A 20,769-nucleotide genomic window follows, 5' to 3' on the forward strand; every position below is an offset into this window, starting at 1 on the left:
CCGATCAACATTTGAAAGTATGTTATTTTGTTTGTTTAAGTTTTTTTTTGTGAGCTGTGCATGTTTTGAATTAATCTTTGTTGGTAGTATTCTTCAGGAACTTTTGTTAGGTATTACAATATGTAACTATAGCTAACAGTAAACCATAGCATTGATCTGTCTGCCTTTTGCAAATTTCAAACCCAATATCTGATTAGACAAGATGCCTTTGGCAAGCAACAGATCCCAATGAAGTGATATATTTGGAATTTGCTTTGTGGTTGGGGAACAAATTAATGATAGAATCCTGACCCTTATTTAACTTTGCATTATTTCACAAGGCCTTCTTCCATTGTCAAGAAGAAAACAGAAACTATTATGCTTATTAAGGGCAAGAAAACAACCCATGTATTTAAGCATTTTTAGAAGTCATTTGTGTATTGCCAGACAAAAATCATGAGGTAATAATAGACTTTGCTTTTAAGTATATGAAAAAACTTGATTATTGAGCAATTTAATTGATTAATTATTGACTATTAACACAATTAACTTGATACCTGCTGTTCTATTTTTTGTTTAATGTAACTGTTCTCTTAACCATTAGAAAAAACAGTACAAAAAGTTTGGTAAAGTTGCTGTTAAACTGAATCAATGATGCTAATTTTAGGATACATCACATTAAGAGTTTAGGTTATAGGGTCTGACACCAAAAGAATGGCTTACATTTTTAATGGTGAATTAAAATACAGCATACATGTCCTTATAACATAATCAAAACATGATAGTAAAAACTGAATATCTATAAAAAGGCACTAAACTTCAGTTTTGAGCTTGAAGCAGCATAAACATTATGAGAGGTTTGGAAGAATTTGGGGTTTCACAACTAATTGGCATGAGGAATGGGGAATTCACTTCGACCACTGACCAAACAAGTGGATTATTTCAGGGATGACGGATCTGGATAAAAATTCAATGTACTGAACGTGAATGGATAAAGCTTGTACAGAATTCGTGTTCAAATGAGAAATTATCAAAAAGGCATGTTATATAAGTGAAGAAGACCGTCAAAGTTTTCTTGTACCTGAGAGCAGCTGCCAAGTGGTGTGTCTAAGCTGGGTGATGTCATCACCAGTGTTTTTAATGGATAGGTGCCTGTGAATGGTGCTCTGAAGCTCCAGATGTTCACTTGCTCATTTTGGCTGAGAGGGAGAGAGAGAGTGGGACTTGGATTACAGCCAAGGGAAAACCTGTCCTTTGAGTGGCTGTCTTAACTTGTGTGTACACTGGGTGGATTTAGTTAGTGTGTTGCTTAAGCCATATGAAGTCAGAGTGCTTTACATCAACGAAGAAGCCCGGCGTACAATTTGTACTCCAGAAGGAAGGTGAGTTACATTTTTCTCTGTTTCGTCAAATTCTTGAGCTTGAGAAAACGCTTTGACGTGTGCAAAGTTCACAAGTTCTCCAAAAGTCTTCTCAGTTCTCACACTGGTTTTCAAGGAAATAATTTTCACTTTTTTTTAAGCTATAGAGTTTTTTTTTTATAAAGCTGACATGTATTTAATGAGGAATAGAGGAAAAAGGCAAAACAACTAAAAAAACTTTAAAAAGCTCTTATACCTTAGAGCAGCTGCTTTATGAAATACTCTGATGAACTCTGTTTTAATTTTAACACAAGTCTATATACCAAGCCATTATTTCTACTAACTAAAGTAGAATAATTTTGAAAATGCATAGGAAGTGGTGAGATGCTCATGACTGAATTCTTCCTGTAACCAAAGATGACCGAGCCTGTGCTTTTTTTGGAAGTACGCATTAGGATTTGGTGCAGCATGGTAATAATATCTATTTTGTAAAGGTGATTTTGAGAAAGATTTACTACTGTTACTAATATGCAAAAAATGTTTAAGAAGGGGTTTAAAAGGCGGTTTAAGAAGTAACCTATATCTTAAATTATTTCTTCTTCAATGACTAAACAAATCTCATTATCTGTACTATACATTTTAGAGGTTTTTATTCTAAAATTAGCTGAAGTAAGGTTTTGCAAAATGTTACCAACACAGGACATCATCCTGCAAGTCAAAATTAGTTATATACTACCTCTTCAGTTTGTTCTTTGTAAACATTACTTACAACAAAAATAGATGTGAGGCATGTTTAGAGTAAATGATGAATGAAAAAGAAATATATACAGAAATGGATAATAATATGGGCAGGGAGTTTTGCATTTTTCTCTCCAAAAGTCAGAGCCTATTTGATAATCTAGATGGACACAGTAATGATAGTTAATTAGAAATAGAATGATGAAGACTTTGATAACCACTCCCAAAAGGTTAAAATAATAAAAATACTTCCTTCACTGTTTAACTTTCATAAGATATTCCTTGGCAGGGTTGGGCTAAGAATGAAAAACTACAGGGAACAAATCTGGCTTCAAGTTGCCTGTGAATGATCATGAAACTGAAATTTCATGTTGAGACAGTGTCCGTTAAAGACTCATTCAGTTTGCTGGCATTGTATTAAAGGACATTTCCCTGCACCTCACTGAAAAAAACTGCTGGGGTGAAGCATAGGGCACTGGTGGGAAATAGAGCTGCTTGTGAAAGGTGTTTCCAGCATTTGACTGAAAATCATAAGAAAAATGTTAGCTGTTTACTAAAAAAGCAAAGTAACCTTTTTTTTTTAAATACGGCAATGTGATAAATGAATATAATCTGGTAAACATAATTAGAGTTCTAACAAAACTACACAAATCATATTTAGACTACGTACAGTATGCACTCATTTCATAAACTGCCAGTTTTGCAGTACTTGACATTTGAGTGGATAGCTTGGAAAGTAAGCATGTTGCATTCATAGTGAAAGTAATATCTAATCTGTACAATGCATAAATAAGATGAGTATACTGTATCTTAAATATTTAACATAATAGCAATTTGGCTGATGACCTACATGTAGTTTATAGCATAGGTCAAACTGCATTTATGCCACAGAGACAAAAGTTAAAAACACAGATGCTGCTGTACAAAAATTGGGTAGTTCACTTCTCAGTCTCTAAGGCATATACTGTACTACCTATACAGGTAAAGATGCTCAGCTGAAACAGATCCTGCAAAAATCATGCCTTTTGAAACAAAATAGGAAACAAAAGCCCCCGAGACTCTTATTTTTCAAAGCCTGTGTGATACCTTTTAGTTACCTTTAGGAGGTAGGATAAAGAGTGGAGGTTTAAAAATTAAACTGTAAACTTTCTCTTTTCATTATAAGGTATGTGCATTCTGATTAATGTGTATTGTGGAATTTAATTGGTTAACAGGAAGGTTATTTTTAAACCTAAATCTAGCTCTCCATTGATCTTAAAGGAAGTGAATGTGTGTACAGCTGTCTGCCACTGTTCGTTGTCAGTGACTTTTGTTGACATACTGCTAATTCAACAGTGGCAGCTCTCCTTAGATTCCCTAAGCTGACTTTGAGTCATGAATGTTATTGGCTTTCATTACAGATGAAAAAAGCCTTTCTTATTCAGAAATCCAATAACACACATTTGTATATCATGACATGCTGTATATACTGTAAGATCTCACATAAAGACAATTTCTTTCCGTTACATGTAAAACATGTATTATGTAAAACTACGGACAATTACAAATAAACTGTCAGTAAAATAGAATGTTATCAGTTCAATGGGTTCCTTAAGCAAATATTTATTAAAAGAGGTTTTTTTCACTCCCCATGACTTTGGAGTTTTTTGGGGGGAGTGGAGAGTGTGTGTTTTGACCCCTACTTGCTATAGTTAATATTATAGCTATATTAACTGAAGACTAGAAGTCATGAGCTCTGTTCTTCCTTCAGTTTTTGTTTTTAGATTTCAGCTAGAAGTACAGTAGATTTCCTACAATTCCATTGATACCTGATGTGCAGATTCTGAAGTGAGTACAGTACATAGAATGACTACAGTATAACAAAAAGAGGTAAAATTATACTCTCCATATGTATGCTTACAGTATGATAGATACATACAAACATTGTTCAGATCTTGAGGAATGTGAAGGTCTTCTCTTGCTCTCTCAGCTAATGTATTATGAAAAACAAGGACAACATTTCAGCTTTACTTGAGGAGAAAAGACAAGTTAAATTGTATATGTTTAATTAATATCAGCGTACAGGACTCTTCCTCAACAAAGATTCAGATTCATGTTATTTAGTTTGGTTAAATTGTGTATAACAGGTAGCCTTTGGATTGCAGCATTGCTGCTGAATAGGAAACTTATTTAATTTTGTAAAACCTTTGTTCCTGTCTTTTTCTATTGAAGACAAGGGCCTGCAAGAAGGTTTTACATTAATGAAACTTACCCAGTTTGAAGTATTAAATATTGATTATTTCTATTCAAATTTTATTAAAGTTTGAATACTTTCTCACAGCACATTATGTTCAAAACATGACTGTGCCACAAGTTGTTGAACTCAAAATATGATACAGTATCTGTATTCTAAGTACTTTCCTCACAATCAAGTTATAAATTGCTGTTTCTCAAAATCCAATAAAATGAAATTGTGTAAGACTGACAATGTTAGCTCAATATCTAGAACACTTTCTAATGAAGTTTTGATTCCCTGAGTAATTCTGAGACTGAAAAAAAATCATATCCCCAAGTTTATTTAGATGCTGATTGACTATGAATATCCTCTTATGAACCTTGTCATCAGTGCTTTTACTGAGCCTTTAATGCTTACAGCTGTTGCCTTTTAACCTTGTGTACTCAAAACCTTCATTATTATTTTAAGATAATTCATTTTCCCAAACATCTACAGACCACATTCTTAAACTGCAAGTCTTCCGATCGAAACCTCTTAAAATATTTGATCAAATAAGATGATACTGTATATGACAGTAAATTATATTTTAAAGGAGCAAATCTTGTCCTAAAGAAACAGACTGCAGATGTGAAAAATTGCCTTCCTTTGAACTGATATACTGTAAGGATGCCTGATGTGAGGAAGACATGAAAATACCTTTGATCCCAGGAATGTGAAGTCCATTCTCCCATAAATGTGGATCTGTTTATAAACTGACTGAATTTTAAGTGTACTGGGTGTTTTACGTTTTATCCATATTTTTAAACCTGTAAATAACATTTGCTGTCTATTTGTAACCTCCTTATTTAGAATATCCAATTTCTTTATACATTTCTATACCAAGATGAATCAAGGTTTAAAAAATTGAAAATGCAGAATATTAGACCTATGCTACAGTATAAACCACATCATTCAACTTTCATCTCAATTGTAGTCTTATGTAAATAAAATTCAGAATGTATACAGTATGTAAAGTAAGAGATGTTATAATAGATATTAAATTTAAAAAGGCCATTAGAAGCAGAAATCTAATTGGTAGACAGTTAATAATTGCTTCCTTATTCTGTTTTTCAGATTATCTACTAGACAGAATGTCTGTAGTGACCTAGTGTTTTCAAACAATTAAAGATTGAGTGAAGAAAACTTAGGCAACTGTGAACATAATTTGATTTCTTTTGGTTTCCAAATGGTAGCTGCAAATGAAATTAGAACTAACACACGAGTTTTTATGTCTTTCAATTTATTCCTAATATTCCTGTCATTTGGGTACTGGGTATTTAATTACCCAGTCATTTCATTTTTCTTAGGTTCTCTTTGTGCTTTTCCTTTGCAGGTTTTGTTTGCCTTCTCACCCCTACGATTCTAGTTTAAATGTTTCTGATTTCCTCTGTAACATGAATGCCATGTGGTATAAGAGTAACAGAAGAATGTATTTGCGAGTTTGTAGGGGCCTGCTAGGGAAGGGATGAATCCTGTAAATGTTGCTTAAAGAGGAGATGACCGGCAGAAACGCAAGAGAGACATGACATTAGTGTATTAGTGAAAAGACAGGATTTGAGGATTGTTAGCCTACAAATTGCAGAAACACCCATAGAAAAGATGTAGAAGAGTAGGGGAATCAAGAAAAAGTTGTGGGGGACACCAAATTAGAGCCAGTAAGGAGCACAGACTGAGTAACTAGGAGACCAGGTATGAGTTAAAAGCAAGGTAGGAGGGGAACTAGGTATGAACAGTGCCAGAAATTCCAAAGGTGGCAGAGTGATAAAGAATTAAGAGAGGAGAGAAAAGTGGTCAGGCTTAGTGAAGAGAATCTGCAACAGAGGGCAGATTTTCTAGAGTATGCCAAAGCGAAAGCTAGAATGGAATAACTTTAACAGACAGTGCCGCAAGAAGAAAGCAGAGAGTTAGTGGTGCACTGCATGCTCAAAAGTTTTTGTATGAAAGGGGAGAAGAGAGTCTGCCAATAAATCATAAAATAAATTATTTAAATGTTCAAAAAGTGAGATCTCAGTAGTACTATATGTAAGACAAATTTTCACCCTTTCACGGCACTCTTGTCTTCTTTAATTTTTTCAGATGTTATCTTCAAAGCTGTTTGTCTCTCTATGGTAGAGGTGCATTTACAGATTAAAAACAGATAAGCTTGTCTGAACAAGTGTGTCAGATGGCAGACCCCCAGAAATGTGAAATCTTTTCCACTGACATTTTGAAACATTTCTGAATAATTCATTTATTGAGCATTTGTATTTTAGTGAAATGCATTATGGTTAAATGAATGAGAGACGAGATCAACAGTAATCGTCCAAAAATAAGACTTAATCTTAAACATTTTTAAATTTTGAGTGGGGTATCATTCCTATAAAACCATATCTGAATGTGAATGTGAAATCCTTGGAATGCTGTAGTTGTAATTGCATCAAAGTCATCATTGCATAAAACTGCATTAGGACTGTTATTGTTTCAGATTTGCACTAAAATTAAACTTAGATGCCTGTCTTTTGTTCTTTAATAATTAAACATGAAGATTTGTGTGTTGTAATCTCCATTATCCCTATGTTTCTTTTGTTTTTCAGAAATAAAATTACACAAAGAATTCACATGAAGGTTTTCTGCAGTTTTATTAAGCAATGAACCCTCCTAATCTAAGATGAGAGAGAAAATGGATCATCTACTTTGATAAAGGATAAAGCAACGTAGTTATGATCCACTTTGTCTAAGTGGTAGAAAATAAAGGCTTGTTTTTGTACTATTCTCAAAATGGCTGCTGAACAGACAGTTCCAGTTGTAACTGAAGTAGAAGGTGCTGATTATGACTTTCTATATGTAACTGAATTGAGTGCTGAAGAAAAAGACTCTGTCTATGGCTTAGTAAAAGAAAGTCATCTAAGTGCCCAAGCAGGACAGAATAAGCAACAAAAAATGGTCTCTACAAAGCGTGCACGTGTAATAAAGCATAAACCTAGTGCAATTGTTTTCTCCAAGGACTGCACATGGGAAGAAACAGCAGCTAGGAGGTTCTGCAAGCTTTATAGAGAGCCCAGTTTTTATAATTGTTTGCTTCACAATCCTGATGAGTTCTGTACTCTTGAGACTGCCTTTACAACCATGGACCGGGCTGACCTAGAAAGTCATACACTTGCCAGAAATCAGCAGTTCAAACAAGGCCCAGAAGAGGCTCTAAAGCAACATCTTGGTGACACTTCTACCGGCCAATGCTGTCTGGTAAGTACTAAATTCTACAACATTTAATGGATATTTTCACTTGTTGGGAACAGTACTTATAGTGAATCATTTCTCTTGACACCAAGGAATCTGTACTTTCAGACAAATCTCCCAAGATGTGTATGATCCAATTTAATAGATTCCTGCATTTTTCATGGGGTTTCTTTAGTCTTTGGCTCTCACTCATTTCATTTGGCAGTTGCCAATAAATGGAAAAAGTTACAGGTCAAGTTAAATATAATTGCTTCTTTTCTGAGAGTGGTTTTAGTTTTGGTTTGCTTTAATGACTATTGACATTTATATTGGCTTATATCTCTTCTACAGTACAGTATGTGTGCTTTCGTGCTGATTTTTCGGTTATTTATTTTGCCTTGTGATTGTATTTTTGGTATTTTATTTTTTCTTGTGCTGCAGCAGTGTGAGCTTCTTGGCCGGATCATTATTGTATGTGCAGTATGGATATAACTTCTGAACCCCTGAACCAGATTAACTCAATTGTTTTCAGTAAGATACCAAGCTCTATACATGTATATGCCTTTGAATAAAAGCATCAGCCAAGTTAACAACAATAAAAGAAAATCTGTTCTCATTTGAGATAACTGGTGAAAACATGAATTGGCAAATACAAAGAGGAGAACGAACTTTTCTGTTCTTTGAACTACATTTTGATTTACAGTAAATGTCGTGCAATAGGTGAAAAGAGGCTGAAGGAATCAATACAGTGACTAATCCTTCAAAGAGCATGTAAGACATGATTTTGATATGTAGCCTCATCTTGTGTATATTCAGCTTGATATTTTTGTCTTTTTGATTTGTCCCCCTATCCCCTTTATTCTCCTACCCCATATCCCCGGTATATACTATAAAAGCAGCCATGAGGTTATTATCTTTTTCTTTGTTGCAAAGCAATAACTTTTTGTGCAAAACCTTTGCACAGTTAGAGAATTGTGAATCATTCCTGTTGACTGGGAAACAACATGTCAGGAAATGCTGGTGAATTGAAAACCCGCTGCTGTGAGGCGATAAAAATCTGAGAAGGAATTTTACTTCTGAACACGTTTCTCAATTAAGAGCAGCATTAAGCTTGAGCACCTGCCAGCTCCTATTGCTTAAACAATGCACTTTAACTCAAGCGCCGAAACATGTTATGGTTGGAAAACCTTCATCCTATGATCACCACAGTGAAACAAAAGAAACAAAATGAAAGAATCATATAGATTTTGGCCGAACTGCACAATTTCAGTGTAAAATCATAAATTCTATTTGTCAAGAATGAGTGCCAGACTTCTTAAAGGAGTTAACTGATTGTACCAAAGGTGCCAGATTTAGTTTATAATTCCTACTACAGCATCCATTATCTATTGTACAAGACACACTTTGACTTTGGAGGTGTGAAGCAAACATTACTTTTATTTAATCGTGCAATGGTATTTTGAGAAACAATAACAGACAAGCTTCAAGATTCCTAGCAGAATTAATGTGGTTTTCTCCTTCACCACATAATCAGTCAGTAAGGTAATGAAACCGTAGTCATGTTTCTACCCAGTTTTATACTTTTGTTGGGCAACAATGGAGACAGATGCTATTTCTTCTGATAAGGCTATTTTTTATTTTAGTTTAATAGCAAAATGATAAAAGAATTTCATATCATGGATATACTAATGTTCCCATATAAACACAAAGCACCCATCTAACATAAAGAAGTGGTGCAAATCCCATTACACTTAGACTTTTTATATGTTTGCTCAGTCTAAGGCACACTAAGGCTTTCTTGACGATGATGAACTGTATACTGGTTGTAAGAAACCTGTTAACAGAGTAGGTGTCTAGCTTAAAACAAATTATGAAATGAGGATATTTCTTAGAATCCAGAGAATGAGAAGTACTTCAGTGAACTGTAGACTGGTAAATGAGTAATGCTGCACAAAGAGATAAGTGGTTTCTTTAGTATAAAAAAGTATGAAGAATATTATAAAACAGACAATTTATTTTTGTCAATGTGGTTTGACCTTTCTAAAGTCTGTAATCTTTTACTGTCTGGTAGTGTAAAGTTTTGAACAACTGTGCCTTCTTCTTTCTGTAATTACTCATAAAGCCATCCGTTTACCATGACAGCTTTGTACTCCTGTTGTTTTCCAATCCTTTGTTAGGATAAGTGCAATGCTTTTGTGGGAAAGAAACAGCTGTAAGTCTAGGAACCTCTGATGCACTACAAGAATAACTCACTTAGTAAGTGTTGTTAAAAAGAAGGCACAAGGGTTAAAGTGAGGATCATTATACAGTATATGATACTGCTTTACATAGGAATTGACATTTGGCAATGAAAATGTGCACACTGGCGCATGACACTAATATCCTATTAGATTTCTAAATATAAATTCCTGTACTTTACTCATGTTAGGGCAAATTAATCTGTTGTTCAGTACAGCCTTTTGCCTGTTTGTGAGAAAGGCACTTATATGAATTGATTTAATTCCTATTTTTTCCTCTGTATGCTGCTCCTTAACAAGTGTTACTATTTGTTATCCCCTCACTGCTATTCTATTTCATTCAATGAGGCTTTCTGCATTTCTTCCATCTGTAACGAAGCTTAGTTCAGGACCCTGTGCAGACGGTATAATCCGGAAGTAAGTGGAGAAGGACATTGGGGAGGGTATAGCAGGATAAGGACGGGTTGACAGACAGGGGGTGGTGATCCGCTGCTCGGGGGGCGTGACGAAAGCAAAGAAGTCCAGGGAAGTCCTAAACAGGAAATCCGGGGTGCAGTCCAAAATCCAGTAACCAGGTGATCTATCCAAGACAGACAAGGTTAAAATCCGGAATGGGATCCGGAACGGGAACAGGGAACCGGGAAGATAAAAACAGGATAACAAGGCAAGGTGCTCCAAGCCCCAGTCTTAGATGATCAGGAGGCTGTGATGAAGAGTATGCCGTCGGGTCTCTCCTGGACCCGCTGGTAGGCGGGCTTCCGGGAGTCCATCTCCCAGTGCTGAGCCAGGAATAGTGAGAGAGCCAGGCTTAAATAAGGAGACGAAACAGGGGGCAGGTGCATGTAATCAACTAAAATACGAAAGGGCCAGAGCGCCCTTAAGAGGAGGGATTGTGATCGTGACATTGGAGAAATTCTGTCATTTTCAATAAGTGTTTTTAATAAGACAATTTATCATTAAGAAATACAAGGAAATTAAGCTGACACTACAGTATCATATGGGGGATTTTGAAGTATTTACAGCACATCAGATGTTATCAGCATTTAACAAGACATAATGAAAACAAAGTAAAAAGACAGACAGGGGAGATATCATAAGCAGCCTGACATAGAAAAAGGAAGATAACAAAAACCACAAGCATTGTATGCAATGTTTGAAAAATATCTTCACAGCATGATGTACAACATAGAAAATGGGAGTTTATACAGTATAATGTAATAGCTGTCATGTTTATTGCCTGCCTGGGGCATTTTTGACTATTGATCTTCATGGTACATGAAATACTATGTAAAATTTAAACTATTCCTGTTATTTTGTTACATAAGAAAGACTGCTTAATCAAAATGGCTCTGGGGGTATGTAACGTGACAGAGAACTACAGTGACAAGCTACTATCAAGAATGAGTTAGCATCACTGAGTATATTTATATCCTAATAAAAGCATTAAAGGTTTTCAATCAGCAGAGAGACAAGGAACATAATGCTTAGTGTTTGTTCCATTGTAATTCATTCTGTTACATTTCTTCTGTGTCATGGGGAGATGTGGCAAAACAAAAACAAATAAGTTTGTGTGTAATAGTATTTCTTCAGGGGGAGAGAAAGGATTCATTTTGTTCTTGTTGTCCCTTGATGTCTGTTTTTTGTCTGTATACACGGTCTGTACTGGGAGGCACATCTTGATGGTTTGCAGGGGAGGGAATGGATCATAAGTGTGTGCAAGTCCTGTTTGGTGTGGCAGAATGTTTGTGGAGTTGGTGGCAAATTTTGCCATGTAAAGGCATCTTCTTCTTCAGAAGGCTGTATTAGGGAGCCTTTGTTGCGTTGTGGCAGTGTTTTCAGGTTTCTGTGTTGGAGTGTTGGTTTGAGGAGACTAGCAGATTTTGAGAACTTGTATTTCAGAAATTGGTTGATGTTTGCTCCCCTGGGGTATTTGAGACCGATTTTCAAAGGGCTTTACAGGTAATAGGGGCTCCCCTCCACCACCACCAATGTGCAGCCCCCACCTGGATGTTGTGACAGTAGCCAAAGTGCACTAGTACACTCACTATACATCAGCTATGAGTGGGGAGAAGGAACAGAGTAATGAAGCCAATTCATAGAGGACATGATTGGTAAAGGCCAGGGGGCAATTTGGCCAGGACACTGTGGTAACACCCCTACACTTTTCAAGAAATGCCCTGGGATTTTTAATGATCAGAGTGATGGAGACTCAGGACCTCTTTCTTTTACCTCTATTTTATGAAGGTTGGCGCCTTTTTACAGTATAATGTCCCCATCACTATACTGAAGCATTTGGATCCACACAGACCACAGGCAAAGAGCTCCCTGCAGGTCCCGCTAACACCTCTTAGTGGGATACCTCTTAAGCAGCAACCTTAGCTTTCACAGAAGGTCGCCCATCCAGGTCCTGGCTAGACTCACACCTTCTGAGCTTCAGTGGGCTGCCAGTTGTGAGTTACAGGGTGATATACTGTACATTAACTGCTGGCAAGGAGATGTTCCCTAACTTGGGGTCAATGGATCTATGCTGTCCGGGTTGAGAGGGAAGCAGTAGGTGGGAGGTTTTTGGTGTTGTGGCTGGGGAAGTTAGGCCTGATTTTGGTATTGTCTTTGCTTTTGGTGGAAGTGCAGTAGTTTGTTAAAAAAGAATCCAACCTAATTTAAACCAAACCCAAAAATGGAAGGAATACTAACTGGCAGTGAACTGACAGAGGCTGGATGGAGAAAATGGTACAAAAACAAACTGCAATCCAGAAATTATATTAAACCTTTTCATTTAGTTTGGTTTCTCATAACCGGTAGTCTTGCATTTAGCAGAGTATTACCATTCCTACCCTGCATGTTTGTAACAAATTTCATTTTCATTATTATTCATGTTAATCCATCTGATCCTCTCAATATTTCCTAGCACCTTCCAGTTTATTGTAAGTGCTAACTCTAATACAATGTCGAGAGCAGGGTAAAATTAACTCCGACAGCACATTTTTCATATGGTGCCTCAATTCAGGAACACATTGTTCAATGTCAACCAATTTTTTATAATAGGAGCTAATAATTCCCTAGGCATGAGCTCCTGTGTAGCACACTGCCTGCTTGATTGCATCTTAAGTGTTTCTGTTAAAATATCTTCTGGTATTAGGGTAAATTAATTTGTATAAGAAATTGAAAATTTATTAACCTTAAAGCAGTGGACTAAATACCAAGGAATTCAATTTAACCAGTGTAAATAATATATCATAAGAAATAATTCAGCTACTAATGCTTTGATTTTCACAGATTTGTTGTAACTTCTAAAAGGTTTTATGTGTGAATATTATTATTGTTATTAATAATATCAAAAGTTTAATACTGTATCTATAGGCCCACTCACAACAGTTTTATTTACAAAGTGCTTTAGAGAATTTTATTGCAGTTGCTAATATTACACAGCAACAGTGATAGTATGCTTTTATTCCATAAAATAAACTAATCATCTTACTACAAAATGAAGTTGCTAAGATAACATTGCAGTAGGGACTTCTGAAATTAAAAATTAATGGGTGATCTAGATACAGTAGTATTGTTTACTACATTCAGAATCTGTTGCCAGAGAAGTGGGACTTGAATGTAAATTTTGAATTTACATTAATTATGGGGTTGGTCTTGGGATTTTCCTTCCCTCTGAAATGCAATATTCCTTGAAAGATTTTGGATGTGTTGCCAGTCAACCATCTCCAAGAAATATTTGAGACGTGTCAGCTTTTGCACAATTTAGTTTTTTAGTTGCAAATTCTATCCACATGAGGGCGCAGTAGATAAATATACGATTTTTCCATTTCTAACGTTAATTTGTAAAGGGGATGCGGGGGAGCGATAAAGCACGTAGCTGTGTGATTTTATACCGTTTCCCTACGTGAAATAATAAAATGGAAAATTCATCTAATAAAAAAGAATACAGAATATTGTATATTTAATTTCCCACAAATGGCACAGAGAATTTCTTTTGGACTGGTATATCATGCTTTAGATATCGCGAATGTATTTATTTATAGTTTCATAGATATTAAAATACCACTGTTGAACAACTTGAAAGGCTGTGTTTAATTTGTCCATTTATATTACTTATGCAGGTTGTGTCACAGTTTTAGGCTAGAATGAATTCTTCAGCCTGAATCACACCAAATTCACTGGGCACGTAACCCCTGTATTCGTTTTTTTTATGTTGTAGAGACTCGCAGATTTTTCTGGTGTACCTTGCTCATTTCTGGATATTCTCATTTTTATACATATAATCACAGACCATCTAAAATTTAAATTTAAACATTAAGGATAACATCTTATTAGAGCTTCATGTTAGTGAAATATATTTCCTTAGTGTCTTTGAGATATAAAGTTATATACTTCATGAAGGGTTTCTACAAAACACAGTTTAAAAAAATCTGTTTTACTGTATTATGTGCTGTTGTTCATTTATTTAAATATACAAAATATTTTAATACTTCATTACAATCTACTGCAGGGGTGTCCACTCTTGGTTCTGAAGGCCTGCTATTTATCTGTAGGGTATCAAGGTCTCTTTAAGCAGCAGTGCCTGATTAGCTGGGATAATCTGTTAGATTATTCCAGTTAAACCAGTAACCAGATGTCTTAGCTCAAAAAGAACTAAAACTCACAGACACAATGGTCCTCCAGGAGGAGTAACTCACCAGAGCTGAGCTAAGGTGTTCAGGGAAAGTTGTTCTTGATAACTGACAGAATGAACAAAACTTACGTAAAACATTTAGGTACTATTGCATGTTAAGTCGTGTTAACTAAACATCAAACATCACACAAGTTGTGTAAAGTTATCAGAATCAGAATAAATGAATAATACATATTTTACATTTATCTATTTCCAGAGGATATGAGAAACCGAAAATATGCTAAAGAAATAAGGATAATTTTTTTTTCCTTGTTAACTTCTAGAGAACATCTTGCCTCTTGTTCCAGGGGGAGATTTTGAAAAGCTCTACACATTTCTTTAACAGGGAACATTCTCTGTCATTAGTTAATTTATATCTTGACCTCGTCCTCACCCACACTAAATAATGCCATGTTTCTTAATGAACTTCACAAATCAATGGTATTATTGTCGTTTGTCCATGGGAGTCTGTAAACAGAATTCATGGTATGTGTGTTATGCTACTTTCAATAATGCTGAACTGTTACTTTGATGGAATTTTATTTCTTGTAATGGTGTTTTGTGGAGAGCCACCTATACATTTGCATTGGGAGATTAAGCAAATGCTCCTGTTATCTTTATGAAAGTAAATCCTCCTGTACTCTAGTGACATTAATAGTTTCATACAATCATATCATGATATGAAGACAATAATATCACATTTCTCGCTGTATCGTGGGTTATTATGACAACATAAATTGTTATAGTAAATCAGCATTTTCAGAAATCCTATTTCAAGGATACGTTAACCGGGCACTAGCATTATGGAATTCTGGAAATTCATGTTTGAAAAAACAACATAATGCAATTTATAAATATTAGACATTTTATCTTGCTATGTTCTTGTTACTATTTCTTACCTTTCTGGTCTTATTACTGTTCTATATTTAATTTCTAAGAAATACTGTTATTTTTCTTTATTAATAAATAATAATAACAACATGATTTTAACAACTCCACTAAACTGACTGGAATTAACCTTTACTTGTTCCCCTGCAGCCAGCACATGCTGATGCAATTGTCCACTCAGTCTTCTTCAATTAATAATGTCACACACTGTTATACCAGTACAATAAACTACACAATAGCTCCTAGCATGGAATCATTTGAACATTCTTACTTCGATGTCAGTATTACTTTTCAGTGCAACATTATTCATCATCCATTGCTCTCAGTATAATTAGTGTCTCCTTCTTTCATGGAGATAAGAATAAAACATCTTCATTTCCATTCTTCCTAATCCTAAGATTTTTATTTTGTGCTGAAATTGGGGTGCTTTTTCCAACATAGCTTAAGAACAAAGTTTTATTGAAACTACAGTACACCCCAAAATGGAAGCTAAACAGTTCAAGTCTTTGTTCTCGTATCCTGCATTTCACACTGAGTGGGCATTGCTCCATTTTCATACTCCAGAATAAATGCTAGCCAAATCAATTCATTTCAGCTTTAAGAGTATATGAGGAATCATCAGATTCTTTAATTCCTATGATATTACAAGGAGCAAATCTGATTCAATGGCTTAGTTATACAAACTTCTATTCTAAAAGTGTATGCCAAAGACTGCAGTTAGTTATTTAGCTTATTTTCTAAAGAAATTGCTATACAGTACATACCAGACCAAAATGTGAAACTGTAATTGGTTGATCGTGAATAATATAGTTATTATTTGATACAAACAGTACAAAATGCATTTATGCTTTTGCTTCACAGCAATAATAGTTATACTTTACAAAGAATTTTAAAATCATTCTCAGTATTTGCAGAAATTCTATCAGATCATTCAATATTAATATTAACAATTAGCATTGTATTTTAGGATTATTCATTTGACTTATTTTCTAATTACCAAAAGCAGCTCACTTTATTTTGCACCTCATTAGGCACCTCATTAGCTCAACATACAGCAAAAAAAGTACTTAGACACTTTGGGATCACGTTTTCATCACCTGCACCCCAGAATCTGTTTTTGTTAGTCCTATCTTCAGTATGGGGTTTTAATGAGACTGTCTACTGAAGCATCTAGTGCAACAGCATCTAAAGAATCTGAATAAATGTCTGAAAATGAAGATAGTCCTTAAAAACCTTCTACTCCTTTTAAATAAGAACAGCTTAAAATAGCAGACAGATTCTTTAGCACTGCAGTGCTCTCCCTCAAGCATCTGTTTGTTATCTCTGCAGAGTAGCAGAGTTTAGTTCAGCATTGGTATGCAGGGAGCATCCTTGCCTACAGTGTCCCATTAACAGGGAGGCTATGCTAGTTCTGTGCCCCGCCTCCTTCCCACAGACGTGGTCCTTCATCCCCAGTGCCCTGCTTCCCAGCCCCAGCAAGGCACTCCAGGACTGTATGCTGTACCATAGGTCCCCCTGAGGGGGGAATGGAAAAGCCACCTTCTCTCAGGAGCCTGGGACACAGCTAAAGTTAACAGCATGGCATTCTTCAGCTGTTTTTGTACACTGTTCAGAAGGGCAAAAGTAAGTAGTAACATACTGTATCTTTCTGACTGCACAGGGCAGTATGGTGCTTTTCTAGAGGTGGTTAAAAATGACATGTATTTTGCCTTGATTTGATAACAATAAAAGTTTTAAAAAACTTAATAAACCTAAAGTTTAAGATGCCAGTAATCATTATGATGTTGTGCTGCTTTTCTAAAGCAAACATTTCCCGGGTAGATGAAATAAAACATAGCTATGCATGTCTGTTTGTTTAACAGGTTTTTTAATTAAAAAAAAAATTACTCATTACTTTTTTATCTTCCGATATCTAGTGGTTTGTAAATGAGTGGCTTTAGTTCCTGAAACAAAAAAGAAAGTCTTGCAAAAGCACAAGTGAAAGGACGGCATTATTTAAAAAAAAAAACTGGCTGGTATTTTCATATATGTGAAATGTGGAACATGTGACTCCATCAAGTAACGGACATTCCAGACAATGTGGAGTGGGTGTAGGAATGGACTGTGTGCAGACCTGCTCCCAGTGAGCATGCTCACAGTACACATTTCAGTTAAGCCACAGTTACTACAGAGATCAAATTCAAAAGTAGGTGTTGCTTTAAACTCCATGCAAAACCAGGGGTGTGCATTAATCATATAAACCATGACATCATCACACCACTCACAGAAAACGAAATGTCTTGTACAGTGTGCTTGGAATTAAATTAAAACCCAGCAGAGCTAAACAGTAGTGTCTTTGTAACAGGCAAATTATTTTAAAAACATCTAATTTTGTAAAAATTCCACTGCATGGTTTCAGGAACAAGTCATAAAGTTTAAAGCAGCCCTGAGACCATCCTGAATACAAGCCAAGGGGAAAAGAGAAGATGAAAAACAGTACTGATTTTCCATTAGGTGGTAAGATGTTGCAGTGTGTGCCTCTTAAGGTCTTGTACAGTATACTGCATAACTGCAAACAGACTTCAGAATTACATTGAGAACCATTGCTTAAACTTGTTAATGTTTTGACATATGCCAGTCGGAACATGATGTTATAGTCTCAGGACAATTACAATTACAGAATTACTGTAATGTAGATGGATTTTTATCACCTAGTTTTATGTAACCCTCTGCAGTGCACTTGGTATTGTGATACCTTCAAAAAAATAACAAGATTTTGTGATATGGAAATTCAGAGTGAGATACTCATTTTCTTGTTTTATTTTTTCACCCCTGCCAACTTTTAATTGTATTTTCTCTGCTGTTTTTTTTTCTGAATTCAAGATCAAAGAATGTTTCACCTTGGTGGTGTGTTAGTTTGTAAACTTGAAGCACAGCCAAATCCCTTAGGCCTACGATTCTTTAAATCCAGACTGTATTAATACCTGAGAATTTATACTGTCTTCTCACTTTAGTATATCATAGGACTTGCTATAAATGTAAAAGATTAAGGGAAGAGACATGGGATTTTGTTTTGTGGATTTTATGGAGGAAAAAGAAAGCTTATTTTTTATATAGACATTTATTTTTATGTTTTCAAAGCAAATTATTCAAAATTAACATACAGCAGATGGACAAACACTATACTGACGCTCAGATCTGATGTCAGATTTATAAAGTTCTTGTATGTCAGTTCAGGATGACACAAAATGTTAATTACAGACATTTTGAACAAAACACGCCATTACTGAAAGTTCCATTTTGTATTTTTAACATCCTGAAATGTGTATGTTTCTGCTGTCTGAACATTATAATATCCTTAATTTTGGAACAATTTCTAACCAGTGTTATGGCGCATTTCCACGTTTACTATGTAAGTGAAGTGTGCTTTGTTGGTCATGTGTACTAATAAATAAATTTAGGATTTAGTTTAAAAATCAGCCATACCATCATATTGGCTGAAGAAGGTGAAATGAGAAAGATAACTCAGTAAATAGTACTCCTGAAATGATACTGGATAATATGACGACAATGACGATGATGATGATGTTTATAAAATTATTATTCCTTCATTAGTTTCCATTTGGTAATAATATAGTATGAAAATTAAATGTGAATGAACAAATCACTTTCTGTGATTCTGTTCCTCTTTTTCTCTAGCTTTTATTTGTTTGTCTCTTAGTTTGATTTTTAAGGCATTAAAACCAAAATTTTTCATCACTAGCATCTTCACAGGGCTATATTGTCAGAGAAATAGTAGCACTGTGATAAATCTGAAACTCAAAAAGGGATGATATACAAAGGTTCCAATAACAAAATGATGCTAAGACCCAAATACATTTTTTTTTGTAAATCTCACTCCTGTTTCTTCAAATGTAAAAATGCATGAACATTTAGAAAACAAAACCCTCTCTAAGCTGATCTTATAATCTTCATAACTTTGTATTTTCATCCCTGGAAGCCTAGATTTCTCAGATGATGTTTGGTATTAGAAGCTTATTCCAGATAATTATTAATTTCTTCACCTGGAAAAATGACTTATTATTCATCTGTTTCAGGGGTTGGCTTTGCCATGGGATAAGAATGATGCTGGTAAGTACAGTATATTAAAAACATTTTGATTGTGAAATCAGGGTTGATGAGTGTGTGGTAGGTACTATGTGTGAAACACCATTACTATTCAAGATTGGCTCTTCATATTTCAGCCTACTTTATAGCTTCCCTAAAGAGACATTTATTTAATATTTCCTTGGTTGTAGTTGTGGATAAACGCACTCCCATTTTTAATAATAGAGAATTCTCTTGGCTTTTCTGTTACATGTATCTTCAGTGTATATTAATTGCCCAAACAGCCTCTGATTTATTATGTATTTTTTTAACTTTAACCTGAACAGGATTATGATGTCTAATTCTCTTGCAGTCTAATATAAGCTATTGACTTGCTGGAGTTTTACACAATAGATTTACAGTACTTTTCTTCTCATAAATATGTGGGACACAGGACCTTTGAAGTTTTTTTTAAATCCTTAGTTAGACATAAAATATATTTATTTTTAAATGAAACAATCAAGAATAACTTTTAAAATGGCAAAAAAAAATAGTTAAAGTCTGCATTCTTTGTGGTTGATTCAAAGATTTTAGAGCCATAAGGATATAATAGCAACGTTCCACAATACATACTGAGGCACGGGCTGTATACTGTGCGCTCCTCGGGGTCAACTCGTTTGTTTGGTTCTGGATCTAACAGTGTCCGAAGCCCGTCACTTCTGCGATCAGAAGGAGACGGTGTTCCACTGCCACGGTTCATGCTCCTGCCTGTCACCCATATTTGCTGTGCTGGTCCGGCTTTTCATTGACCTCGGCCTGGCCTTCAGTGACAGGGTGGGTTATGGAAGAAAACTGAAAATTCAGACCCTCCTCGTTAATTTTCTACTGGGCCAAGCCAAACTCACCATCTACAAGACTCTGAAGAATAAAATCTCTGGTTCTGGGTCTGTAGAGGATGTTTGAGAGGTTTGTGAAGAGCAGGATCATATTAGAATTTATGTTTTGCAAATTGCATGACAATCTTGGTGACTTTGAAACGTTCTGGTGCTTTAAGAATGCATTGTGTAAAATTGTGAATAACATTGGATTGTTTTTTCAATTATGAATCCTTTTTTGGGGGGGTAGGGTGGGGACGTAAATTGGAGTGGAAAATATTAAATCTTGTTTTGTTTTCTGACAATTAAGGCTTGTTAAAACTCAAACTCATGGCCAATAGACAAAAGAATGTAAAGACACGTGTGAATGGGCAGACAGATATCTCACAAGATCAGAAAAGTCTACGAATTATGGAAATGTGAATATTAGTATTATTGGAATATTTCTATAAGGGTTACGTACACTGTAATGCATCGAGGTATGGAAATGTCATGGAGCTTCTCTTCCCAGAAGCGT

At 35.3% G+C, this 20,769-nt stretch overlaps 1 protein-coding gene across 2 annotated transcripts in view; it reads left to right on the forward strand.

Annotated features, from left to right (window-relative positions):
• Positions 1-1,290: 1,290 nt before the first annotated feature.
• stard8 (StAR related lipid transfer domain containing 8) overlaps positions 1,291-20,769 on the forward strand; it is a 78,021-nt gene continuing 58,542 nt past the window's right edge. Inside the window, exons 1-3 of one of the 2 annotated variants that reach the window (XM_015351442.2) lie at positions 1,291-1,361; positions 6,906-7,554; positions 19,389-19,422. In XM_015351442.2, coding sequence (XP_015206928.2) covers positions 7,090-7,554; positions 19,389-19,422 — 499 coding nt within the window. In that variant the 5' untranslated portion in view covers positions 1,291-1,361; positions 6,906-7,089. Of the gene's footprint in view, positions 1,362-6,905; positions 7,555-16,777; positions 16,936-19,388; positions 19,423-20,769 lie in introns of those variants that run through there. The other variant, XM_015351443.2, reaches the window with a different exon arrangement.

This window comes from Lepisosteus oculatus, chromosome 8, assembly GCF_040954835.1.
Source record: "Lepisosteus oculatus isolate fLepOcu1 chromosome 8, fLepOcu1.hap2, whole genome shotgun sequence".
Lineage (NCBI taxonomy): Eukaryota > Metazoa > Chordata > Actinopteri > Semionotiformes > Lepisosteidae > Lepisosteus > Lepisosteus oculatus.